Raw genomic sequence first — 19,930 nt, forward strand, 5'->3', positions numbered from 1 at the left:
AGTGGTGGTCAGTACCAAACCCTTCAAAAGAGGACAGCTGCTCAGTGCCGCAAGAGGATGAATGATCTCTTCCGTTCTGCCAGGGTAAGTAACTCTTTTCATTACTCTCAACTCACACACTCACAAACCCATCACACATCTGCTGGGCCCTCACTCACTGCCAGTGCAAGGGACGTCATGATTCACTCTCTCACACTCACTGTCATTTTCCTCATCCTGTCCATGGGATCACTCACCACTCGCATAGGCCAGGCATCTCTCCAGCAGTGCAACATCCATCAGACAACCATGCCATGAGTGATGTGACCTCTTTCTCAGGCCATGCACTAATTATCTCTCCTTGCTTTCACAGGCACACCTGGGAAACAGCCGACAGGTTCCATGGCCTAGGGCCTCCAATCAAACCCCGAAGAAACCTCTGAAGAGGAATCTGGAAACACCCTCCCTGAAGTCCTGTCACAGAGCTCACCCACACATTCCACCAGTGCAGAGACACATAGCTTGCTGGGACCTGGCTTTAGAATAGCCCTGGGATCACAGTCTGGTGAGCATATTGCACCATCCGATCCGGAACAGGTGACGGCAGGGACTTCCCAGGTCTTTGGCAGTCGAAGGACTACTTGAGGCCAGAACTTTGCCGAGTCAGTGTCAGATGATGAGCCTCTGGACTCAGTCATATCATAGTTGCTGCAGCTGCAATGGCAAGCTCAGGAACATCAGGAAGGGATGTCCGCTGCACTCCTCAGATTGCAAGGCACGATGGAGGAGTCAGTCCACCTTCGCTCTGAGGTGATAGCACCAGCATTGCAATGCACCGAGGTCAACACTGGTAGGATGGCGGCTGCTATGGAGACCTTGGCCCAGAACTTCACTCCTGCATTGCTGTGTGGGCTCAACTCCATCCCTGATGGCATAGTTGGCCTCCAACAGCATGTACGCGAGAGGGATGGCGGGCAGCTCGATCTCCCTCCAGCTACCCCTGCTCCTCAAGGAATCAACCAGGGGCCCCTGGGCACCCATAGGGTGGTCGATCAGCGGTTGCACACTCTGGGCCCATCCATTCAGGTGACTCCGAGAGTGTCCGGCCTGTCGGATTCCCGTCTTCCTGTAACCTCAGCAATTCTAGCTCCATAGGCCGAGGACGGTGCCACTGCCACACAGCAGGACCCCATTGGTAGGCTGGGGTCCTCTAAGTCTCGAACCTCTAGAGGACGCCCACCAAGGTCCTCACAGGGTGTCAAAGTCAGCCGGCTGTCTCAACCTTCACTGTGGATATCTGGGGAGCACCAAGACATAGCGGCAGGGTTAGGAATGTTAAGGAGAATTAGTTGCACAGCCTGGGCACGGGTCTTAATCAGTTGTACATACTGTCAATAAACTCCCAAGAATGTCTCCCTGCCTATGGCCCCTTGTTCTGATGAGCAGTGTTCGTGTCACTCAGATGTGAAGCCTTACTGCACAAGATAAAGGCAGTTGACTCAGTCCAGGGCCTCTTCCCTGTGATCTGTGCAGCCTTCAGACCAAAGTGATGGTCTAGCCTCATACACCCTGGAGACATTACTGATGCCTGCATCTCAGTGGTGCTTGTCACTGCTGCCAAAAGGTAGTGGGCAGGCACCAAAGAGTTCTGTCATTCTCTCAGTGTGCTCTCATCACCTTTAAGGAGGGGCTGGCCCCCATCACACAGGCATCTGTAACCACTGATGCTGTGCACCAGCTTCTGAAGGGCTCAGGTGCTGAAGGCGGACAAAAGATCAGATGCTTCTAAAGTTTCATGGCTGCGTCTCTATAAAATGACCCTGATCACAGAGCGCAAGCAGTTTGCCCTTGGCCACACAGGAGTCAGACATTCTCAGAGGCTGTGTGAAGACTTATGGAGTGTCCTCACTGCATGTCATCATCATCTGCCTGCAATTGAGCAACTGTTAGGGCCTCCACTGCATCTCCATGACAGGAGCATTCTCACAGAGGGTATTTACACTGCCATAAGCCAGACTGGAGTCAAACGTTCACAGTTGCGATGTGAGGATCAATGGGGTCACCTCACTATATGTCATCATCAACCTCCACATATCTAGCAGTTATGAGGGCCTCCTGGGCATGTCTGCCTTTTCTTGCCAGTTCAAGGGCCTCCTCCCTATCATTGTCGCCTCTGAGGACCTCCTCACCCTCATCCTTGTCGGTGTCCTCCTCACCGAAGGAGACGTGCAGCTCTTCCATCTCCTCCTCACCCAGCTCCTCTCCCATTTGCAGCACCAAGTTGTAAAAGGCGCAGTAGATGACAACAATGCGTGACACCCTCTGTGGACTGTATTGCAGAGCTCCACCACACCGGTCCAGGCACCGGAACCTCATTTTCAGCATCCCGATAATCCACTCCACCAAGTTGTGAGTTGCAGCACTCGTTATACCTTCATTCTGCTTTAGTCTGAGGATGCTGCATGGAGGCATCCCTGCTGCTTCTGTGGACCCTGGAAGACTCCAGGGACCTGTGACTGACTGAGGATGTAGTGTCGTGCATACTCCCTGGAAACCATGTGCACATCTGCAGGATGCGTTTCTGGTGGTCGCACATCAGTTGCACATTCAGCGAATGGAACCCCTTGCGGTTGATCTAGTCCACCATATGCCGCAATGGAGATCTGAGTGCCACATAAGTGCAGTCAGTTGCACCCTGCACTGTGAGAAACCCGAGATCTGGGCGAATCCAATTGCTATTGCATCCCGGCTGTCCTGGTCCTGGGCGAAATGCACAAAGTTGTGTGTCCTCGTGGAGATGGCATCCGTGACCTCGTGGATGTATTTGTGGGTGGAGGCTTGAGAGTTCCCACAAAGGTCACCTATGGAGCCCTTAAAGGAGCCACTAGCATAGAAATTGAGTGCCGTCATCACTTTCACAGCTACTGGCAGTGAATGCCCTCCATGTCCCTGTGGTGCCAAATCCCGCAGAAGCTGGCAGATGTGAGCAGCATGTTCCCTAGACATGTGCAGTCTTCGGCAACACTGGCTCTCGGTCATCTGCAGGAATGAAAGGCGATGTCTATAGACCCTCGGTGTCGCTCGGCGCCAGCCTGCAACAAGCCGCTGTGGCTCTTGGGTGGCGTGTACGGGAGCTCCAGCCGCCCTTCTTCCTGAGGTTGCTGCTCCTGCCTCTGCACAGCAAGGAGCCTCAGTCACTCCCTCCTCCATCGTCTTCATGCTCGATAGGCCATCAGGCATACAGCTAGCTCATCGGGCTCCATGATCTTGATGTATTCCTCCTGCAGGATGAAAGAGAGAGACACGTGGTTAGCATGGGTATACTAAGAATCTGTCATGGATAAGTGTGACGGCCCCTTAACACTTCTTGGAGAATGCTGGCCACTACTTGGATGGCCAGAGATTAGAGCGCTGCAAGGTTGCCCTGTTAGCTTGAATCATGGGGGAAACTGGTCCAAACTGGGATGTTGACATTGCAAGTGGCTGTGAGTGCATCCAGCAGTGACTGCTTCATGGCCAGCTTTAGCGACGAGATTGTACAACGTGTGCAGTCATCCAAGTGTTCTGCAGCCCACTAAAACAGTCATGACTTTTCAGTCTGTGCCGGGGGGATGTGGGTCAGGTGGAGAACTCTGCAGGAATTGGTGGCACTTTGATGCCTCTGCGTTGCTTGAATGGGCAGATAAGCTAGGAGCCTGACCTATGAGCAATCATATCAATATGACTGTGCCTGTACCAGTTGCAGAGGAATGGACACTTTGTACAGGTTTCTCTAATGCGTGGCCATTTCCCTCTCCCACCCTACACCCCACCCCTCCCCACACCCCCCCGCCCCCGCCACCGCCCCTCCCCCCACCCCAAATGCTTGTGCTGTATATTCAGTGGCAGGGCTGCCCTTGCCGCCCGCAACCACCCCCCCCACCCCACAAAAAGTCGCCTCAACGGTAGGGTCGCCCTTGCACACCCCCAACACCAGTCGCCTCAACAGCAGAGCTGCCCTTGCACTTCCCCCACCATCAATCGCCTCAACAGCAGGGCTGCACTTGCACACCCCCTACCGCCACCCCGCCCACCACCCCCCGCCACCAGTCACCCCATGGCAGGGCTGTTCTTAAATTCGACCCCCCCCCACCCTGTCAGCAGTCACCTCAATGGCAGGGCTGTTCTTAACACCATCCCACCTCCCCCCGCCAGTCGCCTGAACAGCAGGGCTAACCTTAACCCCAACACCCCAACATACCTGAAGTTTGAAGTCCAACAGGTGAACCTTGCGAGCGTTGCACAACGTCACTGTTTACTCACCCCGGAGTTCGCTTCACAGTGCAGACCACCAAGTGCACGCCCTTTGTGTGCTGCTGTGAAATATGCCGGCGTGCTTTCCCACTGTTGTGGACAGACAATCCAGCAGCGGGGGGGAGGGTGAGGGGTGGAGAGGTGGCCTGACAATGATATGCTGATGTATTACAATGAAGGTCCTGACGTCCAATGGCGGGAAATGCGGGCTGCTGTCATCAGGCTGAGCGGATGATCATGAACTGTTTTCCACCATCATAAAACCGATCGCGCCACATTGCCTGCTCACACCACTGATCATGTCCGATGCCAGCGGGCATGGAAAACTCTACCCCATGAGTTCACCAAGACCTTTAGCGATTTAAAAAAAAATTAAAATATTTATTAACAAAATCAAAGATTTCAAGCAAAAACAGAAAATGCTGGAAAAACTCAGCAGATCTGACCGTATCTGTGGAGAGAAAAAAAGTTAACATTTTGAGTCCTTTGACCCTTCTTCAGAGCTGAAGAGAAGTGGAAATATGATGAAATTTATACTATTTAAGGGGGCTGGGGCAGGTGGAGGTGGATAGTAGGCAAACGATAGCTGGGGACAAAGGAGGGATTGACAGATGTCATGAACAAGAGGGCAAAGCGATTGTTAATGGTAATGGTTCATGCTAAAAAAAGGTGCTAATTGTGGCATAAAGGTAAGAAAGCAAAATGTGATCATAGCAGAACAAGGATAGCATTGTGTGAAAGAACAACATGGAACAAGTGACAGATGGTCCTGTAGAGGGGGTGATGGTGAGGGAGATAAAAAAGGATTGAAAATGAGAAAATAGAGGAAATATAGAACCATTCCTTCACTGTCGCTGAGTCAAAATCCTAGAGCTCCCTCCCTAACAGCACTGTGGGTGTACCTACACCACATGGACTGGAGCGGTTCAAGAAGGCAGCTCACCACCACCTTCTCAATGGCAATTAGGGATGGGCATTAAATGCTGGCCCAGCCATATCCTGTGAATGAATGAGAAAAAACATACTTTGTTCCCTCATGTTGGTTCTTTTGTCGCAGCTCTGACCTTCAGGACTCAGCCAATGTGGTCAGGTGGTACTACTAAGGAACTCTTGGTAATGGACCAGAGTATATCCCACGCATTTGCTAATCTTGGAGGGCTTCCTTCAAGTGGTGTTCAACATGGAAAGATACTGGTTTATGAGTTGACTGAGGATAGTAGGTGGTTATCAGAATTGGGTTTTCTTCTCCAAGTTTAACCTAAAGTCTCCCAGGCTCACTGCCCAACTGTATAGCCTTGTACCCCCGATGTTTCTGTCCAGCTGGGATATACCCAAGAATGGTGATGGAGAAGACCAGGGCTTTGGCTCATAGTTATGCTAATTCTGTGGGTATGACGATATTAATCCATTGCTTGCTAAATAAAAGTAAAATACTTCAGATGCTGGAAATCTTGAACAAAAACTGAAAACACTGGAAATGTAGGTCTGATAGCACCTCTGGAGAGGGAGAAAAACAGCTAACTTTTCAATTTGAATGACTCTTTTTTGGAACTGAGTTGTTGGGCTTCTAATGAATAGTAATAGACAGCCTCTCCCTAGATATGGAGACAGGAAAGTCAAGGAAGGGAAGGTCAGAGGTGGGCCATGTGAAGTTGAGAGAAGAATGGAAATTGGAAGCATAATTGACCGGTTTTTCCAGTATCATGTGAGAGCAGGAAGTTGCACTGCTACAGGCATCGATATACCAGATAAAGAGTTTTGGGAGGGGTCTGAGTAGAACTGGAACATGGAATTTCCACATACCCCACAAAAATGCAGGAATAACTCGGGCCCACGTGGGTGACCATAGCAACACCATTCATTTGATGGAAGTGAGACAAGTTAAAGGAGAAATTATTTAATGTGGGAACAAGTTCACTCAGGTAGAGGAGGGTGGTGGTGGGTGGGGACTGTTAGGATCCCTGTTCAAGAAGAAGCAGAGAGTCCTCAGACAAGATGGGGGATGGAGGTGTAGAGGGACTGGATGTCCATAATGAAGAGAAGGCAGTTAAGGTCAGGAAACTGGAAATTATTGAAATGACAGAAGGTGTCAGAAGACTTATGGATGTAAGTGGAAAGAAACTGGACAAGGAGCAAAAAATAGAGCCAATATAGAACAGAATAAGTTCAATGGGGCACAAACTGGTTGAAACAATTGGTCTTCTAGGACAACCCTGTTTGCGCATTTTGGGAAGGAGGTAGAAGTGGGTTATTTGAGTTTGGGGGGCTACGGTTAGGGCAAGCTGTGGAGGGAAGATCTCCAAAGAAAATGAGGTCAGTGGCAGTCCTGAAAATAATGGCTTGATGCTCGGTGGTGGGGCCAAGGTCCAGCGGAAGTCTGTAGAAATTTTTAAGAGTCGGTGTCCAATCTCCGGAAGTTGGTGTGCCAGCCAATAACAGCATCACCATTGTCAGCAAGTTTGATAACAATGTCAGGGTTCGACCTGAAAGAACAGAGTGCAGGAAGTTCAGAGGGAGTCAAGTGGTGGAGGGGAAGCGGTGGCATAGTGGTATTGTCACTGGACTAGTAATCCAGATACCCAGGGTAATACTCTGGGGGCCTGGGTTTGAATCTCACCAAGGGAGATGGTGAAATTTGAATTCAGTAAAAGAATCTGGAATTAAAAGTCTAATGATGACCATGAAACCATTGTTGATTGTCATAAAAACCCATCTGGTTCACTAATGCCCTTTAGGGAAGGCAGTCTGTTGTCCTTACCTGGTCTGGCTTACATTGACTCTAGACCCATAGCAATAGCCTAGTAAGCCACTAAGTTCTCATGGGCAATAAATGTTATTATCCCATGGTTGAATAATAAAAAAAGGTTAGAGTGGGTGAGAAGAACAGAGAAATTAAAATGCATTATGTCACACTGACAATCCTCAATGAAAGGATCAAGCGTGGATAAGGGACCAGAGGGAGGGGTCCAGATGAAGGGAAAATATTGGACATGGGTGAAAAGGTCCAATGGTCAGAAGTGAGCACAGAGGTGAAGGGGGAAGGGCTCAATGTTGTGTTGAGCTTGACAATCACTGAGGCAATAAGTGGATAAAACTGAGTCCTTTGCTAAGCATAGATCATTCAGTGTCAGAGAGGGGAAGGGCTCAATCTCCACAAATGCTGCCAGACATGCTGAGCTTTTCCAGCACTTTCTGTTTTTAGTTAAGGCATTTCTTGACCATTCTGTGAGAAAGCTCTCCCAACTTTGGAAGCAGTTTCCCAATATTAGTGAATAACGGGTATGGATGGGGAATACGGATGGGGAAGTGTGTATCCAGGGAAAGGTTGAGGGACAACAGAGTGAAATGAGAGGAAAGATTACCAGGTGGATGAGGTGTAGATTGAAATCATGGAGCATGAGTGTGTAACAAAGGGTGCAGAAGGTGAAGGAGGAAAATGAGAAGGATATGCTATCTCCATCAGAAACATGTGCTGCTTGAATTGTTAAGGAATAATGGATTTAAAATGATACGCAAAAGAGGTGGAACAATGTCAGATGCTCAAAAGAGGGAAGGTATCAGAAGAGTAGGAGGAGCAATATAGGTTTGGCAGTGCCACCACACAGTTTGGGAGGGCATTTAGTGGAAAGTACAACCAACATTTATGAGCTATATTTCTGTCAAAACTGTGCGACTAATGTAATCAGGTGGATAGCAAGCACTTGTATGGAAATTCAGATTTTTGACTAACTGGCAGAGCCTGAGGAGAGTTGTGGTATGGGTGAATGGCATGAGAAGAAGGTTGATGAGAATTTCCTCCTACAGTTCAGGGGTGGGGAGGTCAATGAAAGAGGGGAGTTGTGCACTTAGAGCTGCTGCTTGTAAGGAGGCAGGGATGAACTCTTTGGAGTGGATTGAAAGAAACCCCTACTTTCACAAGAATCTCCTTCTCTGTTGGCCTCACAGTCAACATGAAAGAACTCAGGGATGTGCATAGTCGGCTTTCCTCATATCCAGGATGCCGTTGACTACACATGTGTTGCCACCAGGGTGCTAGAACACTAGTCGGCAGTGTTTATATATAGAAAGTCTGCAACTCTGTTAATATCTAGCTAGTGTCTGATCATTCACAACTGCTACAATAAAACAATTTAATCTTTAATCGTTCTGGCAAATTGTTATCCGTCAGTCAATGTAACTGAAAAAAGATTGTTCTGATCATTATCACAATATGGGAGCTTGCTGGTGTAAATTTCTGCATTCCCTACATTGGAATAGTGATTACTCTCCAAAACCTACTTCATTGGCTGCAAAGTGCTTTGGGACGTTCTAAGGTCATGAAAGCTGCTATATAAATTCAAGTTCTTTTCTCTCTTTAACTACAGTTTTCTCCTCATATCTGTGCATAGCATCGCCTTGGAATGTTTCCTTACATTAAAGCGCTTTACAGATAAAAGTTGCTGTTGTTAACAGTACATTCTTATCTCAACTTGACTGAACAAGGTTGAGAGCAATAGTTTAACATAGCATTAATCAATTAAAACATATGCTTGGAAAAACTCAGCAGGTTTGGCAGCATCGGTGGAGAAGAGCAATGTTGACGTTTCGAGTCCTCATGACCCCTCAACAGTTGAAGGGTCATGAGGACTCGAAACGTCAACTTTGCTCTTCTGCACTGATGCTGCCAGAGCTGCTGAGTTTCTCCAGGTAATTCTGTTTTTGTTTTGGATTTCCAGCATCCGCAGTTTTTTATTTTTGATTTTAAAATATATGCTTGCCCTGATAGCTTTAGTCCTTGGAATACTGGCAACACTGACAATCTTACATTCACTGCTCATCCCTAGTTTCCCAGAGAAGGACCTCTGAACTTAATCCCAAAGGTGTCAACACCTCCATAACAGTGCTGCACAGGGAACCACAGGACACTGCACAGTACCAACCTAAGGAATGGCAAGACATATCCAGTTAGAGTGCACACAATGTACTATGAGATAGCACTTTCAAGTTATTCATAATTTGATATTTTATCAGGATTGTAAAGCAGACACAAATTCAAAGCAACACTCCCAGATAACTGTAATGTAATAATATAGCAGAGCAATTTCTTAATTTAAATATATATGTTATCATTTCAGAGAACTGTTGAAAGCTACGTAGAAAAACGTGTAGGGAGTACATATGGACCTCCAAGTGGACGGAAAATGACAATATTTGTTGACGATATCAACATGCCAGTTATCAATGAGTGGGGAGATCAGGTAAAATACTTTAACTTTAATACTTCAGCCTAGATTTATCCATTGGCCTTATCTCAGCTGGGCATGGACTTCCATCTGTCACAGAGATGTTTTACTGACCTTAAGTAAACTTCCAACCTTGGTGATATTTGCATATATTAGAGTTTCTGTGGCTCTGTTGTATTTGTTCTTGGTGATGCCATCCAGATGTTTTTTTTCATGAAGCACGAAATAGCCGCCTGTTGGATCAGGGTTTCATGCTTTGCCAGTGGCTGTGAAAGACCTTGACCTTTTTGTCACTGGTTCCTTATACACTGCTATATAGAATGCTGGTTGCATTCAGTTTGCAGTGCACAGGTGCATTAAAATGATCAACATTCTGTTTGCTCGGGCTGAGCATTAATCTCCTTCTCCATTGACCTCATAGTTAAAATGAAAGACTCAGGGATGTGCATAGTTGGCTTTCCTCACATCCAGGAGGTCATTGACCAGACATGTACTGTCACCAGGCTACTAGAACACAAGTCAGTAACTTTCATATATAAAAAGCCTATCACTCTGTTAATATCCAGCTAGTGTCTGATCATAGAAACAAGATGTTGTAAGTTTGCGCAAGGTATCCAGACAGCAGCCACAAGTCCTTCACACTATGACAGACTACTGCGATCTTCAAATATCAATTACATGCTGAAAATTCAAACTCAGATTCTGCTTTCAGTCACAGAGCATAAAAGGTGCCAAATGTGACAAAGGTGATCACTGAATGAAAAATTAATTCATTTCTCATAGAGCTTTCGAAGTTTACTATCCTGACTATTTTTCTGGGGTCCTCGCCCAGTGGTTTCAGAAAAGCTGATGGAAGGTTGCTGTTTCTAATGTAGGGACCTTTCAAATTCTCTTGGGTAGTGACTTCTGATGCTAGCGTCCATGAGGGCTCAGCTGCAGGATGCTACATCTCAGCGGCTGCAGGAAAAGCCTGGCTAAGATAACGTTGTGGCACTTTGATGAGTTTTGGTTGTAGTGAGTGAATGTGTATATCTTCAAAATAGGCCGTGGAGTCCGTGGAATCATTCTGTATACTGTGACAGAGGGACCATTTTTTTATGAATGCATGAACTAAGAGGAGCAGAATAGCCTCACCGCTCCAAGTTTGTCATTTTTTATGTTCATTCGTGTGATGTCGGCATCACTGGCTAGGCCAGCATTTATTGCTCATCTCTAATTGCGCTTGAGAAGGTGGTGGTGAGCTGCCTTCTTGAACCAGTGGAGTTCATGTGGTATAGATTCACCTACAGTGCTATTAGAGAGGATGTTCCAGGACATGACCCAGCAACAGTGAAGGAACAACGATATATTTTCAAGTCAGGATGGTGACTAGCTTGGAGGGGAAGTTCCAGGTGTTGGTGTTCCCATGTGTCTGCTGCACTTGTCCTTCTAAATGGTAGTGGTCATGGGTTTGGAAGATGTCTAAAAGTCCTTGGTGAGTTCCAACAGTGCATCTTGTAGGTAGTGCACACAGTTGCAACTGTGTTTCAGTGGTAGAGGGAGAGAATGTTGTGGAGGGGGTGTCAATCCAGCCAACTGCTTTGTCCTGGATAGTGTCAAGCTTCTTGAGCATTGTGGGAGCTGCACTTATCCTGGTAAGTGGAAAGTATTCCATCGCACTCCTGACTTGTGCCTTGTAGATGGCAGACAGGCTTTGTGGAGTCAGGAGGTGAGTTACACCCCACAGGATTCCTAGCCTCTGACCTGCTCTCGTAGCCACAGTATTTATATGGCTAGTCCAGTTCCTTTCTGGTCAATGGTAACCCCCAGGAAGTTGATTGTGGGGGATTTAGCGATAGCAATGGCATTGAAAGTCAAGGGGTGACAGATTATCTTTTGTTGGGGATGGTCATTGCCTGACACTTGTGTGACACAAATGTCACTTGCCATTTGTCAGCCCAAGCCTGGATATTGTCCAGGTCTTGCTGCATTTGGACACGGACTGCTTCAGGATCTGAGGAATTGCGATTGGTGCTGAGCATTGTGCAATCATCAGCGAACATCCCCATTTTTGATCTTATAATGGAAGGAAAGTCATTGAAGAAGCAGTTGAAGAAGGTTGGCCCTAGGACACTACCTTGAGTAACTCCTGCAGTGATGTCCTGCAGCTGAGATGATTGACCTCCAACAACCACAACCAACTTCCTTTGTGCTAGGTATGACTTCAACAAACAGAAAGTTTCCCTCTGATTCCCTTTGACTCTTGATGGGGCAGTAATTCATTGGATTGGATTTGTCCTGTTTTTTGTGTACAGTACATATCTGGGCAATTTTGTTGAGTAGATGCCAATGTTATAGCTGTACTCGAAGAGCTTGGCTAGGGGCTTGGTGAATTTTAAAGCACAAGTCTCCTGGGACCTCCAGAGGTGGCCGAGATGAATCACTTCTGGCTGAAGATTGTTATGAATGCTCCAGCCTTATTGATTGTGCTGATGTGCTGGGCTCCTCCATCATTGAGGATGGGGATATTTGTGGAGTCTCTTCTTCCAGTGAGATGTTACTTCCAGTGAATTGTTTAATTGTCCACCACCATTCATGACTGGATGTGGCAGGACTGCAGAGCTTAGGTCTGATCTGTTGGTCATGGAATCGCTTAGCTCTATCAGTTACTGCTTATGCTGTTTGGCATGCAAGTAGTCCTAAGTTGTAGCTTCACCAGGTTGGCACCACATTTTTAGATATACATGGTACTGCCCCGGCACGCGCCCCTGCAATCTGCACTGATCCCCTGGCTTGGTGGTAATGGTAGAGTGAGGGATATGCCGGTCCATGAGGTTACAGATTGTGTTTGAGTATAATTCAGTTGCTGCTGATGGCCCACAACGCCTATTGTCATTTTCAGTGCCTAGATCGATGCCGGATGGTCTGTCTGGTCCAATTCCTTTTTGGTGGGTGATACAACTGAGTGGCTTGCTAAACCATTTCAGAGGGCAGTTAAGAGTTAACCACATAGCTGTGGGTGTGGAGTCACATGTTGGCCAGACCAGATAAGAACGACAGATTTCCTTCCCTAAAGGGCATTAGTGAACCAGATGGGTGTTTACAAGAATTAACAATGGTTTCATTGTCACCATTAGAACTTTGACTTCAGATTTTTATTGAATTCAAATTTCACCAGCTCCGAGAGCATTACCCTGGGTGTCTGGATTACTAGTCCAGCGACAATGCCACTACGCCACCACCTCCCCCATCTTGTGTTAAGCAAACAGCTAAAATTTAAGCAATAACAATTGTCTCGATTTCTGTCTTGCAGATTACTAATGAAGTAGTTCGTCAAATGATCGAAATGCATGGAATGTACAACTTGGATAAACCAGGAGCCTTTACCAAAATTGTTGATGTACAATTAATGGCTGCAATGATCCATCCAGGGGGAGGGCGCAATGATATTCCACAACGTTTAAAAAGGCATTTCACAGTCTTCAACTGTACACTACCTACCAATGCTTCAATTGACAAAATCTTTGGTAAGAGTCAGTTCTCAATTTTTTCTAGCCAATATTCCAGTTTAGGAGTAAATACTGCTATTATCTTCCTGTACATCATACTTGTCTTATAAATATTCTGGGGTGCTAATTGTAATTCCGAACAAAGTTTCATCTGCAAAGTGGTCAAAACTTCAACAAATACAGTTAAATAATGTGTTGGCAATCCCATTAATTATATTCATACTACATTTTATTACTTGTTACTTTAACTAAAAATTACAGTTGATATTGAACTTAATGTCCAAGGTAAGGATTTATTAATTCCTAGTTGCATTGAGTTTGCAGTTAAATTTAACATTTGCTTGCCACCCATTTTCTCTCTGTTACAAAATTGTTTTTGGTTTGAATATTAATGCATTCAATTTGTGCAAATAAACAATTAAGTCAACTGTTTAGGCACAAAAGAGTTAAGTAACTGATGATACTGCACTTATGATTGGTATAGCCTTCTCGTTGAAATGGAACAGTCCTTACTGGAAAGATTGCATTCAGAAAGTGGAATCTTCTTTTAAAGATGAATATTTATGAAAAATAAAATCACATTCCAGATTTGTATTCAGCTGAGACACTATATTCAATGCAACACTGGTGTCAGACATGGAAGGCTGGATGGTAACATAGTGGTAATGTTTATGGACAAGTAATCCAGAAGCCTGGACAATACATCAAAGGCATGGGCCAAGATTTTTCCCTCATCCTGTGGGCTCGGCGGGGTCAGGCGGGAGTGGCCGGGAAGCCAACTGCCACCCTCAAATGGGGCTGGACTGCGATTTCATGCTGGCAGGCCAATTAAGGCCCACTCAGTGTGAAACACATGCTGCAGGAGAGGAGGGCAAGCGTACAAGTTCGCGCATGCACACGGGTATGTGCTGGAAAAGCTCCCTGAGGCACAGAGCTGCCCTAGGGAGATGAAGAAATAAAAATAAAGAATTTTAAATTGTTTAAAAAATATATCCCTTCATGTGACTCTGTTACATGAGCAGGGACATGTTCTTAATAAAATATTTACATTTTTATTTAATTTTTCTTTGCTGTTGGAAACCTCATCCCACCCGTGGATAAAGTTTGCTAAAAATGCAAAGGCTACTTGGCCTTTTTGCTTGCCTTCCAACTGCAAGGTTGGGTGGGCAGTGAAAAATTTATTTCAGTTATAACTTTAATGGCCTTAAAAGGCCTCTTAATTGCCAGCGGGCGCGCTGCCGACTCCCGCGTGCACCCACCGACCAAAATATCGTGTGAATGCGCAATGACGTCAGGACACTCGACCAACATTTTATGCTCGGTTGGGTCTGGCGTGCACCCCCCGACGCGCGTCATATTCTGGCCATGAGTTCAAGCCCCACCACGGCAGTCGGGGGAATTTAAATTCAATTAATGAATCAATTTGGAATAAAATGCTAGCCTCATTTATAATGATCATGAAATCACTCATGAAACTCTGGTTAACATTTCAGCTGATTTACAGCATGGCTTAATGCCTGTCTGGGGAGGAAATGTGCCATTCTTATCCAGTCTTGTCCTTGACTCCAGACCCACAGCAATGTGGCTGACTCTTAAATGCCCTCTTAAATGACCATGCAAGTCAGTTGCATCAAATAGTTAGAGACAAGTCAAATAAGAATAAAACTGGATAGACCACATGGCATAGACCTAGGCATCGGAAATGACAAAGGCACACCCTGCTCTATTGATCTTGCAAAGACCTCTTCACTAACAACCGGCAACTTATGTAAAGCTTGGGAGAGCTATCCCAAAGAACAGCCTGACAGCCAGTCCCAGACTCCTCCATCGTTATATCTGGGGATGCCTTGTCTGACCAGCAGGAAAGGTGGCAGCACAGTGGTATGTAAAGGAAGTGGCCCTGGAAGTTCTCAACATTGGCTGCACCGACGCACAGTAACAGCAGTGTGTATCATCTACCAGGTGCACTGCAGGAATTCACCAAGGCTCCTTAGACAGCACCTTCCAAACCCACAACCACTACCACCTAGAAGGACAAGGGCAGCAGATAGATGGGAACGCCACCAACTGCAAGTTTCCCTCCATGTCACTCAACATCCTGACTTGGAAATATATCGCAGTCCCTTCACTGTCACTGGGTCAAAATCCTGGAACTCCCTCCCTAACAGCACTGTGGGTGTATCTACGCCACATGAACTGTAGCGGTTCAAGAAGGCAGCTCATCACCACCTTCTCAAGGACAATTAGGGATGGGCAATAAGTGCAGGCCCAGCCAGTTAAGTCCACATCCCATGAATGAATAAAAATAAATGAGTGTAGAGGGGCTAGGACCATTGATAAGTTGGGTAGGAATGAACCATATAATTAACCTTACCTAAGAATGACTTGCGTTCAGAGACATTTTTAGATGAGTGCACCTCTTTAATAGCTTTAACTTTTTCTTCTTCTGGATGTAACCCTTGTGCATCCACCTGGTGGCCCAAGTAAACGGCTTTGCTTGCCTGAAAGGTGAATTTTTTTTAAGTTTATCCCTTCCACCAAATATTGTTTCAAGACTTCTTCCAAATTAGCCAAGTGTTCAGCTTCCGTGAACTCCATTGTTAGGATGTCGTCCAGGTAGATCATGACTTAAGGGAAGTAGAATGTGTAACAAATTCTCCATTGTCCTCTGGAAAATTATACAGGCTGAAGAAACACTGAAGGGCAGAAATGTGTATTGATGTAACCCTTTGTGGGTTCTTATGGTCACAAACTCTCTGGAGGTATCACCAGATACGCTTGACTCATATCTAGTTTAATATAAATTGTTCCTCCTGCTAATTTAGCATAGAGGTTCTCAATCTTGGGGAAAGACATGTATCCAACTTGGCAGCTTTGTTTACTGTTAGCTTATAATCCCCACAGATCCGGATGGTCTGATCCGGTTTTATGACAAGGACTATAGGGGTTGCCCACTCTGAGAATTGAACCAGCTGTATCACCCACTGAACCTCCTCTCTGAACGATTCAATTTGATGCCAACCTTCTCTCTCAGATCATATGGCACCGGCCTTGCTTTAAAGAAATAAGGAGTTGCTTCTGAGTCAACGTAGATCTTAGCCTGTAGGCCTTTGATGCTCCCCAGTTTGTCTCGAAAAACCTTATCAAATTTCTTTAGCAGCTCTGGCAGTCCTCCTACTTGTAGCTGGAAAATTTCAGACTGACTTAGTTTACTTTCTTTCAACCAATCACGACCTAAAAGGCTTGGTCTTTTGCCTTCTACTACCATCACTGGGAGTTGTGCTGTTTGGTGCTTATAATAAATAGGTAAAGTGGTAATACCCTTCACTTGGATCTGCTCCAAATTCAATTGTTGAGTACCCTTGTTTAAATATTTGAAGGTGTGCTCTCCCACTACAGTAGTTGAATCACCAGTGTCCACTTCCATCATTAAAAGTTTTCCATTTACCTGCAGAGCAACAGTGATTGGCTCTGTCTTTCCTACTTTTACATTAAATAGGGAGTAAATACCAGAATTGGTGGTTTCTGATTCTTCCGTATTATCTACTTTGATTAACTTAGTTTGCTGCCTAGGAGTCTGTCTCAATCTTGCTCTATAATGCTTCAGTATGTGCCATCTTTTATGGCAAAAATAGCACTCCACCTCTTTAAAACGGTAAATTTTAGGAGTATGATTGCTTCCACATCAGTAATAATTCATTTTAAGATTTACTGCTGAGCTGTTTCTTGTATTTATTTTAAATTTTTGGTTAGCGGGGAATGTCTCCCGCTTTACAGCTTTTTGCGCCACACCTGGCTGTCCGTTCCCACCCCAACTGCAAAGCAGTGCCATTCTTGGCACCTTGTATAGCCTACACATCCCATTCGGTGTTTTACATCACAAGTACTATTTCCAATCCTTTTTTGAAATTGAAGTATACTTCAGCTGATAATCGTCATCAAGTGGCATCATCTTGCACACCACAAGAGTGCCAATTAGTAAAAGCAGCAAATGGTAGACAGAGCTAATTGATTCCACAACCAACCACTAAGCTCTGCAGTCCTGCCATATTCAGTTGTGAATGGTGGTGGACAATTAAACAACCCACTGGAGGAGGAGGCTCCACAAATATCCCCATCCTCAATGTTGGAGGAGCCCAGCACATCAGTGCAAAAGATAAGGCTGAAGCATTTGCTACAATCTTCAGCCAGAAGTGCCTAGTGGATGATCTATCTTGGCCTCCTCCGGAGGTCCCCAACAACATAGATGCCAGTCTTCAGCCAATTCGATTCACTCCAGGTGGTATCAAGAAATAGCTGAAGACACTGGATAGTACAAAAGTAATGGTCCCTGACAACATTCCGACAATACTACGGAAGACTTGTGTTCCAGAACTTGCCGTGTCCCTAGCCAAGCTGTTCCTGGACAGTTAGAACACTGGCATTTCCCCGGCTATGTGGAAAGTTGGCCAGGTATGTCCTGTACACAAAAAGAAGGACAAATCCAACCCGGCCAGTTATGGCCTCATCAGTCTACTCTCGATCATCAGTGAAGTAATGGAAGCAGTCATCAATAGTACTATCAAGTGGCACTTGTTTGGCAATTACCTGGTCACTGACGTCCAGTTTACGTTCTGCCAAGGCTACTCAGCTCTTGACCTCATTACAGCTTTGGTTCAAACATGGACAAAAGAGCTCAACTCCCGAGGTGAAGTGAGAGTGACTGCCCTTGGCATCAAGGCCTCATTTGACAGAGTGTGGCATCAATGTGCCCTAGCAAAACTGGAGTCAATGGGAATCAGGGGGAAAACTCTCCACTGGTTGGAGCCATCCCTAGCACAAAGAAAGATGGTTGTATTTGTTGGAGGTCAGTCATCTCAGCTCCAAGGCATCACTGCAGGAATTCCTCAATGTAGAGTCTAGGTCCAACCATCTTCAACGGTTTCATCAATGATCTTTCCTTCGTCATAAGGTCAGAAGTGGGGATGCTCAGTGATGATTGCACAATGTTCAGCACCATTCACATCTCCTCAGATACCGAATCAGTCCATATTCAAATGTAGCAAGACCTGGGCAATATCCAGACTTGGGCCGACAAGTGGCAAGTAGTACCTGCACCACACAAGCACCAGACAATGACCATCTCCAACAAGAGAGAATCTAACAATTGCTGTTTGACATTCAATGGATCACCCACTATCAACACCCTGGGGTTTACCATTGACCAGAAACTTAACTGGATTAGCCATATAAATACTGTGCTTACAAGAGCAGGTCAGAGGCTAGGAATCCTGTGACGAGTAACTCACTTCCTGACTCCCTAAAGCCTGCCCACCAGCCACAAGGCACAAGTCAGGAGTGTGATGGAATGCTCCCCGCTTGCCTGGATGAGTGCAGCTCCAACAATACTCAAGAAGCTTGAGATCATCCAGGACAAAGCATCCTACTTGATTGACACCCCTTCCACAAACATTCACTCTCTGCACCACCGATGCACATTAGCAGCAGTGTGTACCATCTACAAGATGCACTGCAGGATTTCATCAAAGCTCTTTAGGCAGCACCTTCCAAACCTACGACCACTATCATCTAGAAGGACAAGGCAATAGATAGATTGGAACACTACCACCTAGAAATTCCCCTTCAAGTAACTTACCGTTCTGACTTGGAAATATATTATCGTTCCTTCACTGTTGCTAGGTCAAAATCCTTGTCAGGAAGAGATATTAATGCATGTAATGTTATTGAAAGTTATTTTTTTTAAAATAGAGCTTTAGTCTGTATGTGTATGTGTTAATTGGATTAAATCCAGCAAGCCTGGGTGCTTTGATGTATATTAGTTTTGAGATGTAAACGGTAAGGTACTTTTGCATTTTATTGAATAGAGCATTCAAAGAGTAGGAGTGAAATCTTGCACTTAGCTATAAGACACCAAGCAATGTTTATATTACAAATAAAATTGGTACTCTGAATAGAGTTTTATTGTTAGAAGAGGTGGAGTTCAAATGCCTTGGTGATTCAATGAGAATTTACATTCAAAGAGAAAGGCTAGGTATAACCTGACAGGAGTTTGTGTGTGCAGGGCAGGGGCATGTAAGATCTAAGCAGCTGTAAGCCTACCACTGTGTCTGTGAAGAAACAAATTGAAAGGAACCTTATTTTGGTGTCTAGTGGCTACTTAAAACCTATGGGTTGTTCTTGCTTTAGTGGATATTAATTTGGGAATTTGTTAAAAAGTTATGATAGTACTAATTTGTAGACATGTGTATGTGTTGTAAATTAATAAATATTTTATTTAGTTTGATTATAAAAATCTCTGGAGGCTTGGTGAGTTCATTTCTGAATTCAGAGTTGCATCTCAAACATACCAATTGAAAATATAAGTTATGACAGTTGTTTTAAGTTTCCCTCCGGGATTTTAAATATTGGCCTTTACCAACTGCTGTGCTATCACAATCCCAGAACTCCCTTCCTAACAGCACTGTGGGTGTACCTACACCACACGGACTGCAGCGGTTCAAGAAGGCAGCTCACCATCACCATCTCAACGGCAACTAGGGATGAGCAATAAACGCTGGCCCAGCCAGCCAAACCCACATCCCATAGATGAATAAAGAAAAAAAAATCCTGAAAGCCACAAATACTACGCTAACCACCACCCCTTGACATTCAATGGCATTACCATCACTATCAACATCCTGGGGGTTACCATTGACCAGGAACTGAACTGGACTAGCTATATAAATACTGTGGCTGCAAGAGCAGGTCAGAGGCTAGGAGTCCTGTGGCGAGTAACTCACCCCCTGACTCCCCAAAGCCTGCCCACTATCTACAAGTCACGAGTTAGGAGTGTGATGGAAATCTCTCCACTTGCATGGATGAATGCAGCTCCAACAACACTCAAGAAGCTTGACATCGTCCAGGACAAAGCAGCCCGGTTGATTAGCACCCCATCCACCACCTCCAACA

General features: G+C 45.5%; 1 protein-coding gene across 1 annotated transcript in view; it reads left to right on the forward strand.

The window, feature by feature from the left end:
- The window catches only part of LOC121278115 (dynein heavy chain 8, axonemal-like), a 1,831,678-nt gene that overhangs the window by 1,211,292 nt on the left and 600,456 nt on the right, over positions 1-19,930 (forward strand). Inside the window, exons 57-58 of the mRNA XM_041188200.1 lie at positions 9,387-9,509; positions 12,787-13,000. Coding sequence (XP_041044134.1) covers positions 9,387-9,509; positions 12,787-13,000 — 337 coding nt within the window. The remainder of the gene's footprint in view (positions 1-9,386; positions 9,510-12,786; positions 13,001-19,930) is intronic.

Source organism: Carcharodon carcharias, chromosome 5, assembly GCF_017639515.1.
Source record: "Carcharodon carcharias isolate sCarCar2 chromosome 5, sCarCar2.pri, whole genome shotgun sequence".
NCBI classification, from domain to species: Eukaryota; Metazoa; Chordata; class Chondrichthyes; order Lamniformes; family Lamnidae; genus Carcharodon; species Carcharodon carcharias.